At 36.6% G+C, this 23,316-nt stretch overlaps 1 protein-coding gene across 3 annotated transcripts in view; it reads right to left on the bottom strand.

Moving 5' to 3' along the window:
- Positions 1-17,198, bottom strand: part of BBS7 (Bardet-Biedl syndrome 7) — a 37,667-nt gene extending 20,469 nt beyond the window's left edge. The window contains exons 1-7 of one of the 3 annotated variants that reach the window (XM_043569252.1): positions 16,989-17,198; positions 14,990-15,055; positions 10,656-10,718; positions 7,414-7,589; positions 4,862-5,048; positions 2,114-2,186; positions 1,333-1,449 (exon numbers count right to left, since the gene is read on the bottom strand). In XM_043569252.1, coding sequence (XP_043425187.1) covers positions 1,333-1,449; positions 2,114-2,186; positions 4,862-5,048; positions 7,414-7,589; positions 10,656-10,718; positions 14,990-15,055; positions 16,989-17,024 — 718 coding nt within the window. In that variant the 5' untranslated portion in view covers positions 17,025-17,198. Of the gene's footprint in view, positions 1-1,332; positions 1,450-2,113; positions 2,187-2,931; positions 3,066-4,861; positions 5,049-7,413; positions 7,590-10,655; positions 10,719-14,989; positions 15,056-16,988 lie in introns of those variants that run through there. The other 2 variants (XM_043569244.1, XM_043569260.1) reach the window with 2 other exon arrangements.
- Between the last annotated feature and the right edge of the window lie 6,118 nt (positions 17,199-23,316).

Here is a 23,316-nt window from a genome sequence, read left to right as displayed (position 1 = left end):
TTTGCATCTCAAATGTCCTATGCCCCAAAGAAAATTCTTCATTCCCCTTCAGCGCACCCCATCAATGGTCCCTCCCCAAACTCTCCTCATCTCAGTAAGGTATCACCCAGTTGTTCAGGGCAAAAATCTAGACTACATCTCTGATTCCTGTCTTTGTCTCACTGCCCAGACCAAATCCCTTAGCAAATCTTAACAGCTCTATCTCCAAAATATATACTGAAATTGAGTCCTTCCCATTTCCAACTACCATTAGCCTAGCTCAGGCCACTTATCTGTAGTCTAGACTAAAATAAATTATAGCAACTATAACAATGACTTCCTAACTGATCGCCACACTTTCAATTTTGAGCTGCTTCCCCCAGATCCATTCTCCCTGGTATGTTTTTTGTTTTGTTTTGTTAGATTAGATCATATCATACTCCCACTTACAATTCTCCAAAGATTTCCCACTGCACATAGATAAAAATTCAATCCTTTTCCAAGGTCCACAAGGACCTACATGATTTGGCCCTATGCTAAGTCTCTGACTTCTCTTGTCATGCTAATGCATTTAGCCACACTGACCTTCCCTTTGCTCCTCAAATGAATCAAGTTTACTTATGCCTCAAGTCCTCAGCCCTGATTTTTTCCTCTTTCTGGAGCATAATTTTCCCCCCAATTTTTACATTACTAACTCCTTTTCTTATGAATCAGATCTCGGCTCAAATTACACCTTTTATAAGACACCTTCCATTACCACCCAGTCTAAATTTAGTTTTCTTCCTTCTACCTATCACTAATGTATCAATGTCTGATATTTTTTTCAGATGAGTTAGATGAAGTTATCTATTTATTCATTTGTTTATTCTCTGTCTCCCCTAACAAGTATTTGTTGAAGGAATAAATGAATACATGAATAGAATTACTATACCTATAAATAGCCATCTTACTACTTTCTAAGTCAGATATAAATTTCCTCAGAAAGGTATAAATCCTTTAGAAAACCGGAATATTCCGACTCACTATACTTCTTCCTTGCTTAATATCAAATATTCCTAAATTCCAATTAATTTCCTACACCAAACAGTGAGTAATGGATTTGATACTATGGATGGACATTAGCCCACAAAAGCCTACCTATCCTAAATTACCATTAACATTTCTTAATTAAAAAATGATGCCAAAGTATGACAGACCTGCTAAATAAACAAAGAGTAAATAAATCTGAGGTGGCTCTGTAAATTGTTAAGCTTACCAAATACTGTGAATAAATAAAACAGAATGAACTATATAAAATTTAGGATATTTAATAATGAATGACATTTCAGAATCCAAACTACATCAAAAACATACCTCCCAGCTTTTTCTCATTTCGAATTTCCCACTTGTGTATTGGTTTGGAGGTAGTGATCTGAATAAGCCCAAGTTTTCCATCTGATGTTCCAAACAAAAGGTCTTCTCCAGAGTCACCTAGTTTATAATTAAAGTTAACATGTTAGGGGCACCTGGGTGGCTCAGTCGATTAAGTGTCCGACTTCAGCTCAGGTCATGATCTCACGGTTGGTAGGTTCGAGCCCTGCGTCAGACTCTGTGCCGACAGCTCAGAGCCTGGAGCTTGCTTCAGATTTTGTGTCTCTCTCTCACTCTGTCCCTACCCCACTCATGCTCTGTTTCTGTCTCAAAAATAAATAAACATAAAAAAAAAATTTTTTAAGTCAACATGTTATACTTATCTCATGACTCATAAGATCTACTTAAAACTGAAAAAATTTTCATATACATGGACTTTAATGTAAAAATATCATTTAAAAAATATAAAAAGACAGAAAACTTAATTTTGGAGGATGGTTATATAGTCACAGAATTTTATAAACTAAGAGATAAGACCCTTCCTCATCATCTAATTTTAAGATGAGGACACTAAAAATTAAAGTTCAACAATTCATTATTGTTAGTTACTGGCAAGTTATCAGACTACTGTCTCAATTCCAGTTCATTAACATATAGTTACATTATTAAAAACTTTACATACAGTTAAATGATTAACTATACTTAATATATAGTTAAATGATTAAAAACCTGAAATATCTAGACTTAAATAATATAACACACTTCCTTATTTTATTGTGATTACCGCCATTTCCGTTGTGTAGTGCTAAAACAGTAGGTGGGCCAGGAACTTCAGTTTCATACATCACATCAGATCCCTGAAGAAGAACAAGTATTTTAAAACTGAAACAGAACATAAATTTAGTATACATACTCCTTGATAACATCAGTATTCATATAAAGAAAAACTCTAGAATAAAACTGCTGAAAATAGTTAGACTGTGATTATTAACTTGCATTTCTTTAGCAATTTTGTATATGTTAGCTCATTTTAAAATATATAATATTTAAAGATCACGAAGAAATATTTAAAATACTCAACATTTAGAAAAGTTTTCAGTTTAAATACTTTGTTTGCCCAAAAACTTGACACTGGTAAATTTTCCTATCAAAGCTTTCCAGGAATAAGTTGTTTGTTCTGTTTTCTTTAACTCAGAGCACAAATATTTAAACAGACCCAAAGTTACTTCCTAAGAAAAAGACAAGCCCAGGGGCTCAATTTTGCTTCCTGAAAAATGTGAATGAAGTTTGCCACCCTAGTCCCAGAGTGGTAGCAGACATGTGTCATCTAAGGCAGAAAATAGCCCCTACCTAACCCTCAACCTGATTCTCATCGTCAACCTTAAGAGGTCGTCCAGGTTCTCAGGATGGTAACTGACACAAGAAGGTTATGCAGATTTTTTTTTTTCAACAGGACTTCTCACTCTTTAATGTGCCATTACACTTTTTGATACTCCAAGAAGGTAGGTGGTGAGTACCACCAGAACAGCAATATCCAACATCTAGGGTGTTATCTCTTAGGGTAGCACATTGAATGTATTGTTTCATTTAGTTGGATAATACCAGCAGGTGGGTTCTCAGTGTTTTCATTGTACAGAAGAAGAGACTGAAGTTGGGAGCAGTTAACTTGACATAGTCACATGGCCAATAAGTATTTGGGTACTTCCAAAACATATTCCAGTAAGAGGCAGAATGACCTGTTATTTAGATAAGAAAATAAGTTACGTCCATTTGTTTGTCTTTTTTAAAATTTTGCCTCTTCTAATGTTTTCATTTAGTACACAGTATTTTGTGAAGCTATCAAAGAATAGGGTACTTATAAGTATCTACACTTACATGGAAAAAATAACTATGATAAATCATTCAACGAAAAAAAATGTGAAATTATAGTAAATATGTAATGAACTTTTTGTTAAATTAAATATATATAGAATATATAAAAGTCATGTGCTTTATCTTTTATTTATAATTACATTTGAAATTTCATATATATCAACTATATAAACACAAAAGAATCCACAAGAAAACTGTTTAAAAAAAGGCTACTTCTGGGGCAATGGATAATGAGCAGTAAAGGGGAGGAAGGACGTATGAAGGGCAGAGCAAAGGCTTCAAGCTGTAATTTCCCACAAATCCTTACTGAATTCTTTATTTTTACAGCAAGTACACGGATCTCTTCTAGTTAAACAAAGCAGAATCCTAGAATCAGCTGGAACAACTTCTAACTGAATTCTAGCCAGCTCCTGTTTAAAAGCCTTATTCAGGGGTGCCTGGGTGGCGCAGTCGGTTAAGCGTCCGACTTCAGCCAGGTCACGATCTCGCGGTCTGTGAGTTCGAGCCCCGCGTCGGGCTCTGGGCTGATGGCTCGGAGCCTGGAGCCTGTTTCCGATTCTGTGTCTCCCTCTCTCTCTGCCCCTCCCCCGTTCATGCTCTGTCTCTCTCTGTCCCAAAAAAAGTAAAATAAAACGTTGAAAAAAAATTTTTTTAAAAAGAAAAAAAAAATAAATAAAAGCCTTATTCAAACAATTCATATTTGGGAGTACAGGCTATGGAAGACATTAATTATTCATCTCTCTAGAATGAATCTTGAACATTATCTTCCCTTGGCAGGGGGGTGGGGGGGGCGGGGAGAACCTCATAGAACCATTGGATTTTTCCTTCTATAAAAGGACTAATACCAAGAAATGGCCATCTGACTATGAAATTCCAAAGAATGAGATAGCCTGTGATGGCACAGAATAAACAGCAAGATTTTTTATTCAACTGCACTATCATTAGCCCAAGTTTCTGATCCAAATAATCCACCTGTTCTATGTTATTTGCATTAAACTTTATTTTATGGATCCTGGTGTTTGTATGTATGTGTATTTTATTGAAAGTCACTTTTGAAGAGACATAGGTGTGACTATTATACTAATAACAATACCTTATGCATCATGGTTTTTAATAGAAATATAAGGACAATAAAATGATTTTTCCCTCTTCATCCAACAAGTATTTACTGAGTGCTTATTTTGTTGCACATACTGTCATAAATATGGAATATAACTCAAATGATACATCCTTTGATCTCAACTATTCCTTCTTTGTTAAAGCCTAAAATCCGCTCCCCAACCCAATTTCCTTCATTTATTTGATTTTGGCAGGGAGGGAAGGGTAATGGAGGAAGAAAGCCAAAAAAAAAAAAAAAAGCTGCAAAGGGTTCTATAGCAAAGGCAGTCATTCAAACTGGACTAACTCAGAAATTATGTATGGGACTGGGAGGAAGCATCCTTTTTCCCATGTATGCCTAAAACTCACCAAAGATCTTAATACATTTGGCTCAAGTTAAAAAAAAATTAGCATACCAATTAAAAGGCATTTTTTCCAGATATAATTTTAAGTAAGACATTTAAAGCGGTAGTAATAAGTAATTTAACTTAAATACACATTGTTCAGTAATACTTATTTAACATAAACTATGAAAAACTATAAAAATGCAAATCACAGAAACCTGTAAAACTCTGAGCACTCTGTCCTGGCAGGCCAATACTGGTGTAATACTAGGTAATCTTTCCACTGGAAGGCAGATGACATCATTGATTTTGTCCCCAGAAAGGTAATAATGCTGGTCTTTGCAGTCACAATAATGGTTATAGATGTAACTTGCACTGAGAAAGAGGTCTGAGCCAGATATATGCCTGAGAACATTAAAAGTAATATAAAATATCCATATTTTTAAAAATAAGCATAGAAAACTCCTGAACTTTTATGAGATGAAAATAAGTTTATACAGTTTCTATCATTTTATCACAGACTTAAAGAATAGATATTTTTCCCCCTCATTTCCCCCACTTAATTTTAGCCTTTAGGTATAACATTGATTTTGAAAGCTGTGAAGACCTTAAGGTCTTAGGCATCTCAAAAATTAAGCTCAGAAAAAATGAAAACAAAGACAATGATAATTTAACTGTCTATATCTGAAGACAATTTGAAAAAAGGAACTTTTTTTAAATGTGTACTATGTGACAAGCACTGTCCTAAATGATTTACATGTATTACATGGATTAGCTTAATCCTCATAATGTTATAAAGCAGGGACCATTATTATTCCTTTTGACAGAGAACAATAAAATGTTAGGTAACTTGCCTAATGGCACACAACCAGTAGTGGAGTAGACTGCATTAGGTAGCTTTTAGCTTTAGAGTTAGCTTTCCTACTACTTTTCTGAACTGTCTAGCAAAGGCTGTTGGAAATGAATCTACTTTAAATGGTAAACAGTGAAAAAAATGATTTCATTAGATCTTTATCTTGAAAAAAAATGAAAAACATTCATTTTAAATTATATTTAACAAAATGTAGGCAATAATCATAACAACATTCTAATTCTATATCGAATCCAGTTTTCACTTGGGGAGCTGAAACTTGACAAAAATTATATACTAGTATATTACCTTTCACTTGTAGACTGCTATAACCATAAAGAAGGTGATAATAAAGAAGGTAATTTTATTTGAAGGTTTATTTGAAGGTGAAACTTCTAAAGTCTAGTTAAAAAGTTTTGGAATTGAAATTATTTCTTATCCTATAATTATCCTCATTGATTTTCTCTTCTTCAATTATCACTTAAGTGGTCTCACTCTGTGGCTCTGCATATGATTTCAGTAGTCCTCAATATCATTTTTATCAACTAACAAAATTCTTTTTCAAGACTTAAAGTTTCATCTAGAAATCCATCTGTATTACATTTGCAATTATATTGCAGTTACACATTTTCCAAAGTACTGCTTACAATCACTATTGTTGACAAGAGCAGGGATAGATGGAAACGTTAAGCAGGGAAGGGATGCATGAGTGGTAACCAACTTGTAAGTTGTTGTAAGTGCTCTCTTACTGAATCTTGCCAAGTTATAACCTTGCTTTCCTATGCACCCTTATAAATTTGGGGATTCAGACAATAAATTTTCAAAAATTAAGTAAAGATCTTCTCCATCCTGCCACTGCCACTCCAATAAAAACATTTAAGAAACTAGCAAAAGCGATTATTGTCTAGGAAATTCCTTATCTTTCTCAAACCTTTGCCCACATATCCTTCTGAATGTGAGTTATGCTAATTATTAATGTATTACTTTGATTTTAGTATTTTACAATTATCATTGACCATGTCTATCTACAAAAGCATTTCAAAAGTATTCTATTCTTATTAAACCACTGAACTCACTCCCATGTACCACTATTTAAATCTTACCTAATCTCACCAAACCAAAGTTTTGCGGCTTGGATGTCAGGACATGAGACATGCATTATACAGAATTATACAGGACAGCTGTGCATTACACAGAACGCTGAACTGAGTTAGCAGTTTTCAAACCAATGTCTGGTTGCTTATAGAACTTGGCTGCATCATAGTCAAATGAAGAACTTTTTTCTTTTAACCCACTCCTAATAATTCCAATTCTACAGGTATGAGTAAGACAAGAAATCTACTCTTTTAAGCTGCCAAGGGATTCTCCTCAGTAGTAGGTTTGAGGACAGTGTGTTAGATAAACTTTAAAGGCTTTTCAGCCCCCCATGATTAAAAAAAACTAAAATTTAAACTTCAAAATCTCACATATCCAAAAGCCTTTAAGGGAGTTATTTTTACTCAGGGTCTTAACTGATTTACATAAAATTATATCCTATTGGTAGTTACCAACTTTGACAGCCAGCTTTTTAACAAAATGATGCTACCTCATAACCAAAATTACCAGAGACATCAAAGGAACAGGAACCTAAACATCTCTAGATTTCTTTTACTTTTTTCTTTTATACCTTAATCATGAATCAATTGAACCAATTAGTCAAAAATTAATGTATAAATACTATGAGAGTCTTTAAAAGAAAACATTTCAACAACCAATTGATTTTGTACTGATTCTAGGTTAATTAGTTTCTTACTAACAAAGTACCTTTAGGCAATTTTACTTCCCAGGAAATCTATTAAGATATGAGACTCAATCTGATGTTTGTCACCTATCTAAAATATTGTAAATGGATATGTAAAGATAAAAAAAGGATGAACATACATAGCTTTAATGCTTTCAGTGAGGTTTGTTTCAAAAGAGAGGAACTGTTTTCCTCTCTTTGTGAAGCCTCTAATCTCAGATCCTGCAGCAACAAAAATTTTCTCCTGGGGTGTATTAAGAACCCCTCCTAGCTCCAATCTTGCAATCTTCTGCCCTGGTAAAGTCTTGAACACTGCCTGCAAAAATCATGGGGGAAAAATTAAGTACACAAATTTATTGTAAGCATTTTCTTTTACCATAAAAAACGCTGTGATTTCGAACACACAAAGTATTATAGTTCCATTATATAGAAACATCTTTAGATACAAATGTATTTACTTCAGTGGGTCTTCAAGGTTTTTGGCTAAATATCTTCAAAATTTAGAATATTTATTGCCACACATATTTCAGCAACATCATTAAAATCTAAACTCCTGCAACTCAAAGTAGAGTTCATTAAGCAGTGCGATTAGTATGATTAACCTTATTAAAAATGCAGACTTTTCTACTGAATGAGAACCTGCATTTTAACAAGATTCCCCCACTGGCTCCAATGGACATCTTTTTACACTTGAATTGTCTGTTTAAAACTAATCTCTCCTGCTTTCTTCATAATTTTTATAAATTTTAGCAGTATAAGTAAAAGATTGTAGAATTTACTGAAAACCTGAATGTATGGCACAAAAACAGACACATAGACCAATGGAATAGAATAGAAACTCCAGAACTAGACCCACAAACGTATGGCCAACTCATCTTTGACAAAGCAGGAAAGAACATCCAATGGAAAAAAGACAGCCTCTTTAACAAATGGTGCTGGGAGAACTGGACAGCAACATGCAGAAGGTTGAAACTAGACCACTTTCTCACACCATTCACAAAAATAAACTCAAAATGGATAAAGGACCTAAATGTGAGACAGGAAACCATCAAAACCTTAGAGGAGAAAGCAGGAAAAGACCTCTCTGACCTCAGCCATAGCAATCTCTTACTCGACACATCCCCAAAGGCAAGGGAATTAAAAGCAAAAGTGAATTACTGGGACCTTATGAAGATAAAAAGCTTCTGCACAGCAAAGGAAACAACCAACAAAACTAAAAGGCAACCAACGGAATGGGAAAAGATATTCGCAAATGACATATCAGACAAAGGGCTAGTATCCAAAATCTATAAAGAGCTCACCAAACTCCACACCCGAAAAACAAATAACCCAGTGAAGAAATGGGCAGAAAACATGAATAGACACTTCTCTAAAGAAGACATCCGGATGGCCAACAGGCACATGAAAAGATGTTCAGCGTCGCTCCTTATCAGGGAAATACAAATCAAAACCACACTCAGGTATCACCTCACGCCAGTCAGAGTGGCCAAAATGAACAACTCAGGAGACTATAGATGCTGGAGAGGATGTGGAGAAACGGGAACCCTCTTGCACTGTTGGTGGGAATGCAAATTGGTGCAGCCGCTCTGGAAAGCAGTGTGGAGGTTCCTCAGAAAATTAAAAATAGACCTACCCTATGACCCAGCAATAGCACTGCTAGGAATTTACCCAAGGGATACAGGAGTACTGATGCATAGGGCCACTTGTACCCCAATGTTCATAGCAGCACTCTCAACAATAGCCAAATTATGGAAAGAGCCTAAATGTCCATTAACTGATGAATGGATAAAGAAATTGTGGTTTATATACACAATGGAATATTACGTGGCAATGAGAAAAAATGAAATATGGCCTTTTGTAGCAACGTGGATGGAACTGGAGAGTGTGATGCTAAGTGAAATAAGCCATACAGAGAAAGACAGATACCATATGGTTTCACTCTTATGTGGATCCTGAGAAACTTAACGGGAACCCATGGGGGAGGGGAAGGAAAAAAAAAAAAAAGAGGTTAGAATGGGAGAGAGCCAAAGCATAAGAGACTGTTAAAAACTGAGAACAAACTGAGGGTTGATGGGGGGTGGGAGGGAGGAGAGGGTGGGTGATGGGTATTGAGGAGGGCACCTTTTGGGATGAGCACTGGGTGTTGTATGGAAACCAATTTGTCAATAAAGTTCATAAAAAAAAAAAAAAAAGAAAACCTGAATGTATAACTTGATATCTAATTGGAAATACCATTTGTACTATTAATTTCTTCCTGGTTATTTTCCATTTTATTATTGGCACCAATTTCTCTCCCTCCCCTCCAATGACTTTATACAGAGAATAAAGTATCTGGGAGAATATACAAATAATAGAAACACTGCACCTTCTGACAGTTTTTACCCTATTCAGTTTTTTTATAAATTCTACATAATGTATAGTGAATATATAAGTGTTCACAGCTCAGACCCATTGCTTGTAAACTATGATCTGTCAATATGATAATGCATTAATCACATCCTTGATTCGGTTACATTAAGAGGCAGAGGTGATGGGATAGTCACTTCCATGTTATATTATGTTACATAAGTTACATTAAGACTCTACCTTAGCTGACTGGACAGATTTTCCTGCTGGCTTGAAGCAGGTCACCATGAGAGGGCCAGTGAGAAGACCATATGGCAAAGAACTGTGGGGGCCTCAAGATGTTGAGAGCAGGCCCTGGTTTATAGACAGCAATAAAATGGGGACCTCAGTCCTACAACAGCAAGAATCTGAATCCCGTCAACAACCATGTAAGCTTGGAATAGGACCCCAGGTCCAAAAAGGAATAGATCCTGGCTAATATCTACATTGTAGCTATGTAAGACACGAAACCATATTCCTGACCCACAGAAACTATGAGATAATAGTATCGATTCAAACCCCCAAAAGTAATCTGTTACACACCATAGAAAATTAATATATCACCCTAGGCTGTCAAAGGTGTTTTACAGCTAGCTAGAACATGACTGTTGTCTTGCCTGTAGCCTTATACTTCATGTAACTACTTTTCTCACAATGCATTTTTCATTGTTTTTAGGACAATTTTAACCTAAGAGTATTCAACAAGTAGTGTGTTTCTCTTTTAGAAAATCCTTTTTTCAAGGCATCTGGGTGACTCAGTCAGTTAGGTGACTGACTTTTGATCTCAGCTTGGGTCTTGATCTTGGGGTCATGAGTTTGGGCCCCACACTGGGCTCCATGCTGGGTGTGGAGCCTACAAAGGAAGGAAGGAAGGAAGGAAGGAAGGAAGGAAGGAAGGAAGGAAGGAAGGAAGAAAAGAAAGAGAGAAAGAAAGAGAGAAAGAAAGAAAGAGAGAGGAAAATCCTTTTTTCTCCTAAAAAAAAAAAGCTATACATACCACTGCTTCTCCCTTCTTCATTCCAAAGCACATAACTACCCCATCGTGATCTCCAATAACCACCTACAATAGATTGAAGAGAATATGAAATTACTATAATTATGTCCTATTAACTTATATGGGGGAAACAAGATCTCAAAATATAAATCATAATTTTGAAAGTAGAGATCAGAAAATCTAGGAAAGTGCCTACACAAAAAATAATACTCCAAGAAATTACAAGAAAGGGGCAACGAGAAGGTAGGGAGAATCATTATTGAAGTTATTGGTCATATATTCTGTTCCTACAATGTAAAGAGAGCAAGAGAACAGAAACAGAAATGTCAGGGAGGTAATTTTTTTCCTTAACTTAGAGGATAAGAATATGTTAAGATTAACTTTCAACGTTTTATTTATTTTTGAGACAGAGAGAGACAGAGCATGAATGGGGGAGGGGCAGAGAGAGAGGGAGACACAGAATCGGAAGCAGGCTCCAGGCTCTGAGCCATCAGCCCAGAGCCCGACGCGGGGCTCGAACTCACGGACCGCGAGATCGTGACCTGAGCTGAAGTCAGCCGCTTAACCGACTGAGCCACCCAGGTGCCCCAAGATTAACTTTCAAAACAGATTATCAGTAAAGTTGTGATTGACCTACTTGATATTTTTAAAACCTTCTTAATAGAAAAATTTCACCCTATGCAAAAGCAGACAGAATATTATAATGAATTCCCACATATCCATCATTCAGGTTCAACAACTATCAACATGTAACCAATGGATTATTTTGAAATAAATACAGAGGGAGATTTTAACACTTGTTTCTCAGGAATTGGTAAACAAGCAGACAAAAGAGGATATAGATTAGAAAAACAATTACCTCTGATCTAATATGTATGTACATATGTATGTGTACATTCATGTACATATGTGTAGGATTATGTGTGTGTGTGTGAGTGTGTGCTCACACGTACATAAATAAGCAATTCACTCATCCTAAGTACATTATAAATGTTCTTTTCAAGCACACAGGAACATTAGAAAATTGACAATGTATTAGGACACAAAACAAGTCTCAATTATCAAAAAGTTGATGTTGCACAGGCCACATTCTTGGGTCCCTGATTCTTAACTTTGGTGTGGGGATCACAAATCCCTTTGTGCATTTTATGAAAGCTATGGACTTTCTTTCTAGATCAATGAACATTCACAAATAATTATGCACACATTTTCAGGAGATTTATGGACCTTTGGTATTGGCAGATTCCTATTCAGATGAAAAAATACATAAGAACAGTTAAGGTTTTGAGTTTTGTTTTTTTTTTTAAACACTACACTACTCCAGTAATTTGTGAAAACAATAATTACAGGGATTCCCAAAGTGTGATTCCTAGATTCCTGGGGTCAACAAGAACGTTTTAGGGAATCTGCAAATGAAAACTATTTTTCTAAGTAAGTCTTTATTTTTCTTTTTTGCTATGTTGATATTTACGATGATGATGCGGAGCAATTGTGAATAAAGTTGCTGGTGTCTGGCAAGAATCAAAACAATGACAACAAACCTTATCGGTTGTCACTGTAATCTTCATCACCACTTGAGAGTAAAGAAAAAAATCAAACTTCATGTAAGAATGTTCTTGATGAAGCAATAAAAATTATTAATCTTCTTGAATTTTGGCCCTTGAATCATGTCTTTTTAATATTTAGTGTGAGAAAATAAAAAATATGCATAAAGCACTTTTGCTGCATACCAAAAAACACTTAATACCAGTTTTAGTCACAAGCTGAACTATTCAATCTTTTCAAGAAACACAATTTTAAGAATGAAAGAACAACTAGCAACTATTAGCAATGGTTAAGGGGTGCCTGGGGGGCTCAGTGGGTTAAGTGTCTGACTTTTCGTTTCAGCTCAGGTCATGATCTCACTCACGGTTTGTAAATCAAACCCTGCAAGCACCCAACTCTGCCACCCAGCTCTGTGCTAACAGCGCGGGACACTGCTAGGGATTCAATCACTCCCTCCCTCTCTGCCCCTCCCTGGCTTTCTCTCTCTCTCAAAATAAATAAACATTAAAAAAAAGAAGACAATGGTTAATAACAAGCTGTTACTAACACTTGGTATTTGTAGACATTAAAAAACAAAACAAAACAAAACAAAAACCTAAAATAAGTGAGCTTGTCATTTTAAAGGAAAACAATTGAAAGTATTTGCTCCCAATGATAAAATTTGGGTTTTCAAGTGAAAATAAGTACTTCGGAAGACTTGAATCTGCCACTGTGAGCTGGACAGCTACTCCATACTTAACAACTTTTCTGATGAAATCAGTAGTGACATCAACAAATGTGATTTGCTTTATATTTTATAATAACATTTGGAATAATCAACATTTGAACATTCAATTTTTGGAAGATCTGTATATCTCAATGAACCAATAATCTCAAATGACCATTACAGGATGCTATAAAACTATGCATGGGTAAAAGATCCATTCAATGTACAAATGGTTTTTAATGTATCAAAGTATGAAAAGCTAATCAATATGGCTTCTTAATCCACATTGCAACTAATGTTTAAGTAACTACTATTTGTCAAGTATATGTGAGGAGCCATAATTACCTGGAAAAGCTATTTAAATAACTCCTAAGTTCAACTGTGTCTGTGTGAGCTGGATATTCTTTGTATGCTTCAACCAAGACAACAGATTGAATGTAGAAAACAGATATGAGAAGTTAAATGCCTTGCTTATGCCAGACTAAAGAATTTGCAAAAGTGTGACACAACTCCACTATTCTCACTAAATCCTCTTTTTGTTTTTGAAAATGCAGTTATTTTTTATTAAAATGTTATCTTTGTAAGCATGTAATGGGTGTATTGTCTAAAAAATAAAATAACAAATATTTTAGATATTTGTTTTAATCTTAATACAGTAATATTGATAGATATAACGTACATAAACAAAAGTTCTTTGGGATCCTCAATAATTTAAGAGTGTAAAAGGGCCTTAAGGCCAAAAAAGTTTGAAAAGTTCTGATCTAGTAGACCAAATACAATAAATGGCAATGAAAAATATGTTGATTTATATTAGTAAAATGTTACTACATCAGAATACTGTATTTATTTTGCAGCTATTAAAATATCCTACCAATAGGGGCGCCTGGGTGGCGCAGTCGGTTAAGTGTCTGACTTCAGCCAGGTCACGATCTCACGGTCCGTGAGTTCGAGCCCCGCGTCAGGCTCTGGGCTGATGGCTCGGAGCCTGGAGCCTGTTTCCGATTTTGTGTCTCCCTCTCTCTCTGCCCCTCCCCGGTTCATGCTCTGTCTCTCTCTGTCCCAAAATAAAAACGTTGAAAAAAAAATTTTTTTTTAAAATATCCTACCAGTCTACTAAGAAATTATAATTGGTTTATAGAAATCATAGGATCAATATTGCTACAAAAATTATTGTCATTGTGGGGCGCCAGGGTTGCCCAGTTGGTTGAGTGTCCGACTTCAGCTCAGGTCATGATCTCACAGTTCACGGGTTCGAGCCCCACGTCAGGCTCTGCACTGACAGCTCAGAGCCTGGAGCATGCTTCAGATTCTCTATCTCCCTCTCTCTCTGCCCCTCCTCCCCAAATAAATAAACATTAAAAATATATTTAAAAAATATAATTATCATTAATTAAATAAAAAGTTCAACATCAAAATACTTAATTACTCTTAAAAATACAATGAAGTTTAAAAAGGATTTTCCCAGGGCACCTGGGTGGCTCAGTCAGTTTACTGTCCCACTTCAGCTCAGGTCATGATCTCACAGTTCAGGAGTTTGAGCCCCGCATTGGGTTCTGTGCTGACAGCTGAGTGCCTGGAGCCTGCTTCTGATTCTGTGTCTCTCTCTCTCTCTGCCCCTTCCCTGCTCACACTCTGTCTCTGTCTCTCTCTCTCAAAAAGAAATAAACATTTAGAAAAGTTTTTTTTAATAAAAAAATAAAAAGAATTTTCTCTATATCCTAATGTGCTTTATGTTTCTTCTTCATATACACAATCTAGTACACACAATTACACACTGAGTAAATTGTTAACAGGGGAATGGAATATATTTTTCAGTCAGTCAACAACATTTATCGAGCACCTTGGAATATACTTTTCAATAAGTTTGCTCAAACTATTACAGATTGTACATAAAAATTAGAATATCCAAGAAAATTACTGACTGTGGATGTCCCTTGGTATTCCAAACTCTGTTCAAATTAAAAGAAATTCGTTTCCATTTTAACATCAGCATTTTAAAAAGAGTAACTTAGTAATAAAGAAAGGAATATAAACCTCTTCTCTGTCAGAGCAAAGAGATAGGGAGAAACCAGGATCTGTACAGTACCTTTTGTGTGGCTCTATGTCTTGAGGCAGGAAGTAACTTCATAGTCTTCTGAGAGGTCACTCCCACCTAAGGAAACACACCAGCCACCTAGTGAATGTTTTCTGATACACTAATTGGAAGTGATTACATAAGAGATTAAAAGAACCAGCAGATTCAATTCATTGCATATTGCAATTAGTGATATGAAACAACTACTATCAGTGGTGAACTTACTTTCTAATGAAATATATGCCACAAATGACAAAATATAGGAACCACCCCAAAATAGTAAAATTTATGCTATAAAGTTGTCAAGCCAAAAATAATGTGACACTAGTGGCAACATACTTCATGAACACATATTTCTAGAAGCCTTCATTAAAACCTTCATACAGTTATTCGTTTTCGTACAGTAATTAAAAATCTTTGGAAATAGATTACAATTATTAAAAATCCGACATAGAAGACTTCTGCGATACACCGAACATGCTGAGGGTCATGTCATCCAATCTGATAGTGAGGACTATTTTACAAAAGGTACGGAAGATGCAAACAGCAGGGAAATGTCACTAGTGGCGCACAGTATGAGAGAAGACGTGGGGAGGATGGGGACCAATGGAACAGACATTGCAGTAAACAACAGATCATAAAAGGATTTACATATAGTGTAGAAGTACAACTTTCTTCTGTATTCTAAGGAGTAGTACTAAAGTTTAAAGTAATCTGTTTAGGGGGCACCTGGGTGGCTCAGTCGGTTAAGCCTCCGACTTCGGCTCAGGTCATGATCTCGCGGTCAGTGAGTTCGAGCCCCGCCTCGGGCTCTGTGCTGACAGCTCAGAGCCTGGAACCTGTTTCAGATTCTGTGTCTCCCTCTCTCTCTCTGCCCCTCCCCTCATTCATACTCTGTCTCTCTCTGTCTCAAAAATAAAACATTAAAAAAATTTTTTTTTAAATAGAGTAATCTGTTTAGATTTCCGTTTTTGAAACATCATTCTAACAAGTGATGTGAAGGATGGCTTGGAGGGAGGTGAAGCAGGAGGCTAGGAACCCAAATAAGAGGCTATTTCAATTACTGGAGAAAGAGAAGATGCGGACCTGAATTGGGGGTAATGGAGATGGGGAAAAACATGGGACCAGTCAAGAGATGTTTAGGAGACAAAAGCAGTAGCAAAATGTGGTGACCAGTTCACTAAGGAAGATATTACGGTGAAAAGTACCTAGCATAGCTAGCAGGGAAACTGAGGGGGCAAACTTTTGTATCATGAGCCAAAACGGGATCACTGAAAAAGGAGATGAAAAAGAGGGACAGAATGGCTAGAGCTGAAATACTGAGAGGCAGGATAGTGTAAGAGAGAGAACACCAGCTCCAGAGTCAGAGACTTTGTTTCAAGTTAAGAACTTCATCCTTTTTCGCTGTTAAGTAATTACTTTCTCTGAGTCCCTAGATCCCCATCTATAACATTATCTACTCAGAGAATTTTTATGAAGAGTAAATAGTAATGTAAGTTAAGCTCATGAAGAAGTTACATGTGCAATAAAGAGTTGTCGTTGGCTTTTATGATTATGTGGCTGGTGACGTTCAGCTCAAAGCGAGAAGTGTCTGGCGCTCGGGAGAAGGGGCTGGGGAGAGATGGAGGGAGATTCCCGGAGTTACGGGCCAACAGGTAGCTGCAGCCTGGGAGGCGTACGGCCTTGAAGAGGAATCCGAGATCACGTCAGCTCTTTTTAGGTATTCAAGGTATACTCTAAGTGTATACATGTACATTCTATATATTCTAGGTATGCTGGCAGCCTCCAGAAACGCGGGAGCGTCTGCCGCTTCTTTCCAAGTCCCCGCGGACCCTCAAGGGCGAGCAGTAGTTGCCCGTGACAGCGACAACGAGAGCGCAGCACCCAGCCCTGCCCCTTCGCCGCCGCACCCCCCTCTGGGCGACCCCGACAGACGTCAGTGGAAGGACAAAATCCTCTCAGGGAGCGGGGCTCGTCCCGCTTGGCGCCCGCTTTATTCCCTCAGGTTTACCTGTAAATAATCCGCTCGGTTTAAATTTAGATCCATGACGGTGGCACCGATGCTGGGGGCAGCGCCGGAACCGCACGGGAATAACAGAGGCTGCTGGACCTCAGGCTCAAGGGTCCCGCTCGCGTCCCCTCGAAAGGCCAACCCCCCCTACGGCGGCCTCAGTTGGGGATGCACAGGCGTGGCGTCAAGGCTGCGGCGTCCAGTGTGACGTCAATACGCTCACGCGAGGGGAGCCCTCGGCCAAAAGAGAAAGCCCCGCCCCTCTCCCAAAGAACCGCCCACTGACTTAACCTGCTCCAATCACAGGCGGAGAGGAACGGAGGACTAGGCCCAGGACACTAGAGAAAGGTGGTTTCCAGGGAGACTGGAGACGCAGTCTTGGCTTCACCCCTACCGCGGTCTAGAGAAGCACCTCTTTTAAGTCTTTCTCAGTGTAGACCCCTGATGTGAAACTTATGTTGACTCTGAACTATTTTACTGACACGGGAAAGAGTCCTTCAAAGAATTAGGTTCCACCGTTACAGGAGTTAGCTTACCACAATAGTTATCAAACTTTTGGCCTTACAGCCCCTTCCCAAAACTCTTAACAAACTATTGAGGACCCCAAAGACCTTTTGTTTATATAAGATCTGCTGATATTTACTATATGAGAAATTAGAACTGGAGGGGCGCCTGGGTGGCTCAGTAGGTTAAGTGTCCGACTCTTGATTTCAGCTTAGGATATCTCAGGCTTTGTGAGTTCAAGCCCCGATTCAGGTTCCACAAGAGTGCAGAGCGTGCTTGGGTTTCTCTCTCTCTCTCTCTCTCTCTCTCTCTCTCTCTCTCTCTCTCCCTCTCTCTGCCCCTTCCCTGCTCACAGGTTTGTGCTCGCTCTCTCAAGAATTAAAAAAAAAAATTAGAAATTAGAACTGGAATTTTAAAAGCGTACTTAAAAATAAACTTATTACAGGGGTGCCTGGGTGGCTCAGTCGGTTGAGCATCCGACTTCAGCTCAGGTCACGATCTCACGGTTCGTGAGTCCGAGCCCCGCGTCAGGCTCTGGGCTGATGGCTCAGAGCCTGGAGCCTGCTTCCGATTCTGTGTCTCCCTCTCTCTCTGCCCCTTCCCCATTCATTCTCTGTCTCAAAAATAAATAAACATTAAAAAAATAAACTTATTACATAAAAATTTTAATGAAAATATTTTGGGAGAAAAAAGATAAAAAGTCTGCAAATTGGTGTTTGCAAATATATTTACTGTCCACCTGAATAGACAAGCAAGTCCCAGATCTCCTACTGTATTCCATCTGTTGGTATATGTGGGTTGTTTTATTTAAGTATATGAAGAAAATCTGGCGCAAAATTAACAAGTGGTAGTTTTTTTCTTTTTTTTTTATGCTCGTAACTTTTGGCCTTTTATTTTTTATTACATGAAATTTATTGTCAACAAATGGTAGTTTTTTACAAGCTAATTGCAATGTGCAATGTGTCTTCATTATATAACATCAAAGAAATCCTATATGTTAATATCACCATGGATTTGATCAGAAAAGTTGTGAAATATTGGAAAGCTATCTACCTCAGACATGGAAACAAATTTTGCAAACTTCTCATTTATGCGTAAAAGGTCAAATTTTAAGCATTGGCAACAAATGTCAGTTGTTTTCCTTAAAATGATAGGTTCCCTTCTTGAATTCACAAGAAAGTGTATACCAAACACTCTAGTCTGACTAATCATAATTTTTGTCAGTTGTGCTTTTTTAAAGAAAGTGTTCCAGCTACCATCTCCAATAATCACACAAATGCTTTTCCTTGAGACAATACTCCTCAGTATTCAGTAGAAATGCTTTATGCATACTTCCCATTTCATCACACAGAATATCTGAAAGAAATGTATTCAAATTGAGACTTAAAATTAACAACTTTTACTGCTTCACAACGGACATATTTATGTAGTTTTGTTTCCTGCCAATATGTGGCATGAAGAATGCAGTAACTATTGAAGCCACTGCTTTGATTCATGTTTAAGCACCAACCGTACTTAACCACCATTGCTTTTGAACCATCAGTGCAAATGTCAACACAGTGCAAAAGGCAGATAACATCTTAGTGTAATGAAAAGAGTTTCAAAATCACAGACCCCCTGAATAGGCCTCAGGGACCTGCAGACTACTAGTGGCCTATAATGACCCAAGGTCTGACTGACAGCTAATATTCCCTGATCCTTTGATCATTTCTCCCTTAATGTACAGTGTTGTGACTAAAGAAATACTAAATATAGATGAGAAAGATACAGCCTCTTTCCTGATTTCTTTGGTTTACTAGGAGAGAGTTCACAAATGATTGTGAAACAAGAATTGAAATCCTGAGAAGGGGGTACTTCTTAGGAAGAATAATTATTTCCAGCAAGGGACGTGAGAAGGTTTTGTCTAGATACCAGAATGTTCTAGACAATTCTTTTTCTGAGGCTAAATAACTCCACATTAAAATAGACAGCAGGGCCTGGAGATGGATTAGCTATGTAGCAATTTGCGAAAAACACATACCAATTTAGACTCAACAAAAATACAGATACATTTCAGAAGTAAATTGAAAAATAAAGCCATAGGGGAGACAGGAGAACACAGAGTTGTACAGAATTTTACAGAATTTAGGGAGTTGGAAGGTGGAATACTTAGGGGCCCGATAATAAATTACCACAAACTGAGTGACTTTATACAACAGAAATTTATTTTCTCACAGGTCTCACAGGCTAGAAATATAAGATCAAAGAGTGAGCAGGAAACCAAACCAATCTTCTAAGGCTTCTCACCTTGGCTTGTGATGCCCATCTTCTCCTCCTGGATTCACAAGGTCTTCACTCTTTGCAAGTCTGTATCCTAATCTCTTCTGATAAGGAAACCAGTCAAATTGGATGGATCAAGGCCCATCCTAATGATCTCATTTTACAGTAATTACCTCTTTAGAGGTCCTACTTCCAAATACAGTTACATTCTGAGGTACTTGGAGTTAGGACTTCAACATATGAATTTAAGTGGGACACAATTCAGCCTATATCAGAAGGGAACTTGTCTGATCTTAACAGGAATAAAAGAAATCAAAAAGAAAAAAACAGATATTAAGAATAAAGATGAAACATTTCAATATGTGACAAAATTTTTTAAATATAAACAAAAATTGGGGATATATATGCAAACTTACTATCTTTATAAACAGTTCATACAAGTTAATAAAGAAATAGTATTATTCCAATAAGTAAACAGGTAAAAATATTAACAGACATTTCACGAAGAAAGTGGCTACTGAACAAACTTATAGAAATCTATTACCTTCATTTGTAATTGATAATATTAAAGCAAGATACCCTTTTATTTTACCTTTCAAATTAGAAAAAGATGTAAGTGGTAACACTGCATATTGTAGAGAGGGCATGTGCTCATCAACTGTGAGTGGCAATAAAACCCTTTCAAAAGCAATATAGAAATATGCATCCGAACCTATAAATGTGGGATATTTTTAACCCATAACCCCAATTTTGGATATTTAGTTTTACAGAAACAAAGCAAAGTAACAGGTCGTCGTTGAGGAACCACTTAAAATGCAGATATAACTATCCAATAAAGAAATGGTGCCTCCACTTTATCAACTACTGTGCAGCCACTGAAAGTGGAAATAATGAAGGCTGGAAAGCAATGTGGGAAGTGTTCAGGATCATACTAAAAGCATAATATAAAATAGTATATATACTATGATTACAATTATAGGAAGGGACTTGTTATGAAATAAATCCAAAAAAATTTTTGTTGGTTATAAAGGATTATAAACTTTCCTCCTCTTGTTTTGTGTTTTCCATAAGATGTTTGCACTGTTTTTTGGTTTGTTTTTTTTTTTAATTTTTTTTCAACGTTTTTTATTTATTTTTGGGACAGAGAGAGACAGAGCATGAACGGGGGAGGGGCAGAGAGAGAGGGAGACACAGAATCGGAAGCAGGCTCCAGGCTCTGAGCCATCAGCCCAGAGCCCGACGTGGGGCTAGAACTCACGGACCGCAAGATCGTGACCTGGCTGAAGTCGGACGCTTAACCGACTGCGCCACCCAGGCGCCCCTGCACTGTTTTTAATAAAATTTTTCAATTTGAAAATAAAATTGTTAAAAAATAAAATTAAAATTAAGCAATCCTCAAAATCTGTGTTTAACTGCAGTTTCCAAGGTAGGCATTCTATTGTCCCTGTGATTGCAAGGTTCTGATAAAGGGTTATCCAAGACAGTGGGTACCAAATCTTCCCAGTCTGTTTTGTTTCCCTTCTTAAGTCCTGGCAATGCATGTTAACAACTTCAGGAAAATGGTACTGATATTTATTATTGCTACGTTTTTGCATTATAACAAAGAAATCAAAATCCTGAAAACCTGATGAATGGGCAGGAATTATATTTTTAAAAATTACTCTCGTAAATTTGACAAGTATTCCAGGGCTGAGCAAAATCTTAGAAACCATTAATCCAATGTTTTCTCTTTCATATCCACAAACCACTTTCATAGTAATGTATAACCTTTCAAATCCCATAGGATTTTTAATAATTATCTCATTTTTTCATTGTGAAATTTTGTAATTAATTTGGGCATCTACAAGCCAAGGTGAGAAAAGAAAATGTTTGTGTAGAAATGTAGCTTTAAAGATAAGGCATTTTATTTTAGATTGCTATATTATTTAAGGTATCATAAAATTCATCTTCTTGCAATCTTTTTTAAAAACTGTTTTAAGTTTATGTATTTTTTGGAGAGAGAGAGTGGGAGAGGGGCAGAGAGAGAGAGAGAGAGAGAGAGAGAGGGAGAAGGAGAAACAGAGAATCCTAAGCAGGCTCTGCACTGTCAGCATGGAGCCTGATACAGGGCTCAAACTCACGAACCCATGAAATCACGACCTGAGCTGAAGCCAAGAGTCGCATGCTTAGCCAAGTGAACCACCTGGCTCTTCCTATAATCTTTATAATATTTGTAATCAAAATATATACTGGCAATGCTTATTTCCCATTTAATAAGTGATGCCCACTGTTTATTTACTTTAATTGTGTAAATGAAAAGAGTTTATTTTGAAGATCAAATTTATTTTAAAACATTAAAATGAGGCTATGATATAGCATCAAAAATACACAAAAGAGCTTTATGATACTTAGAATTCTTTCATTTTGCATCTAGAAAAGGCAAGTGATTTTTTTTAAGTACTGTGTTTTGTTTCTAAATGGCAAAATTTTCAAAGTACTAATTTTAAATACTTCTTATATAATTAGCAGGGTGGGGAGTTTTTCTTCACAAAAATGAAAAGCCAAGTTAGAGAAAACTGCCACTATAATTCATCTTTTTAAACATATTTTAAGGTACTAGAGACATCTTGGTGGATTACATTAAAAAAAATAAAATGATTATATCTTAAATGTGATAAAAATCACCTTCAGACAAATTTACAGAAGTATCATGCACTTCAGTAACTTATAAACCTTATGCTGCAGTCTCAAAGCAACCCTTATGAGTATAAATTAAACAACTTATGACTAAGAATAAGAGCAATTTAAATTGCATTATAGTTAAAACCATAACACAGCTAAAGGTGGTTGAGTGATTGACTCATGAGTATATACATTGGTCTCCACTAACATGTGGTGCCAACTGGGAAACCCTCAAACTCATATTTTAAAAAATTAATAACCTTTTAGATTGATTTTAAAAAAGAAACATGGAAAGAAAGATCATTACCTCCTTGGGTGATGATACCAATCCCCTGAAAGAACTCTGAGACACCCAAAGACTGAGAATCTGCTTGTGGCAAAGCCCTGTTTGATGGAACATGGTAGAAGACCAGGTTTGTCCCCAGGCACACAATAAACAATTAATGTGACTTCAGTTCTTTTTAGACATCATTCATAAGACACTTTACCTTCCCATTTCTAACAGCTTCTTTCATTTGGCTTAACGCATTTGAAATAAAAATATATTGGACACGATTGAGTAAGACAGTTGTCTTAAGTGGTAGTAAATTTGCTTTTAACAATCACAAAATACATGTAATTTTTAAGTTTTTAAAGTACACAGAACTCTGAAGACACCAGATACTATTTTGCTTATTTCCCTGTTTTATTTCAAGTCTATAAATCTAAGCTTCTCAATGTATTGTGAATTCCATTAAGTCAAGGGTCTTCAGCAAATTTAATACAGAAACACTTACAGTACCAAAATTTTTAAAGAGTAAGCCTAAGAAGCAATTTGAGAGTTGCTTCCTTTCCTTTATCTGTAACTGAGGAAAAAACTAAGAATAGCAAAGAAGTTAAAAAAAGATATAGGACTTGGATAATT

This window comes from Prionailurus bengalensis, chromosome B1 (assembly GCF_016509475.1).
Source record: "Prionailurus bengalensis isolate Pbe53 chromosome B1, Fcat_Pben_1.1_paternal_pri, whole genome shotgun sequence".
Classification (NCBI taxonomy): Eukaryota; Metazoa; Chordata; class Mammalia; order Carnivora; family Felidae; genus Prionailurus; species Prionailurus bengalensis.
This window is presented reverse-complemented; position numbering and strand designations above follow the sequence as displayed.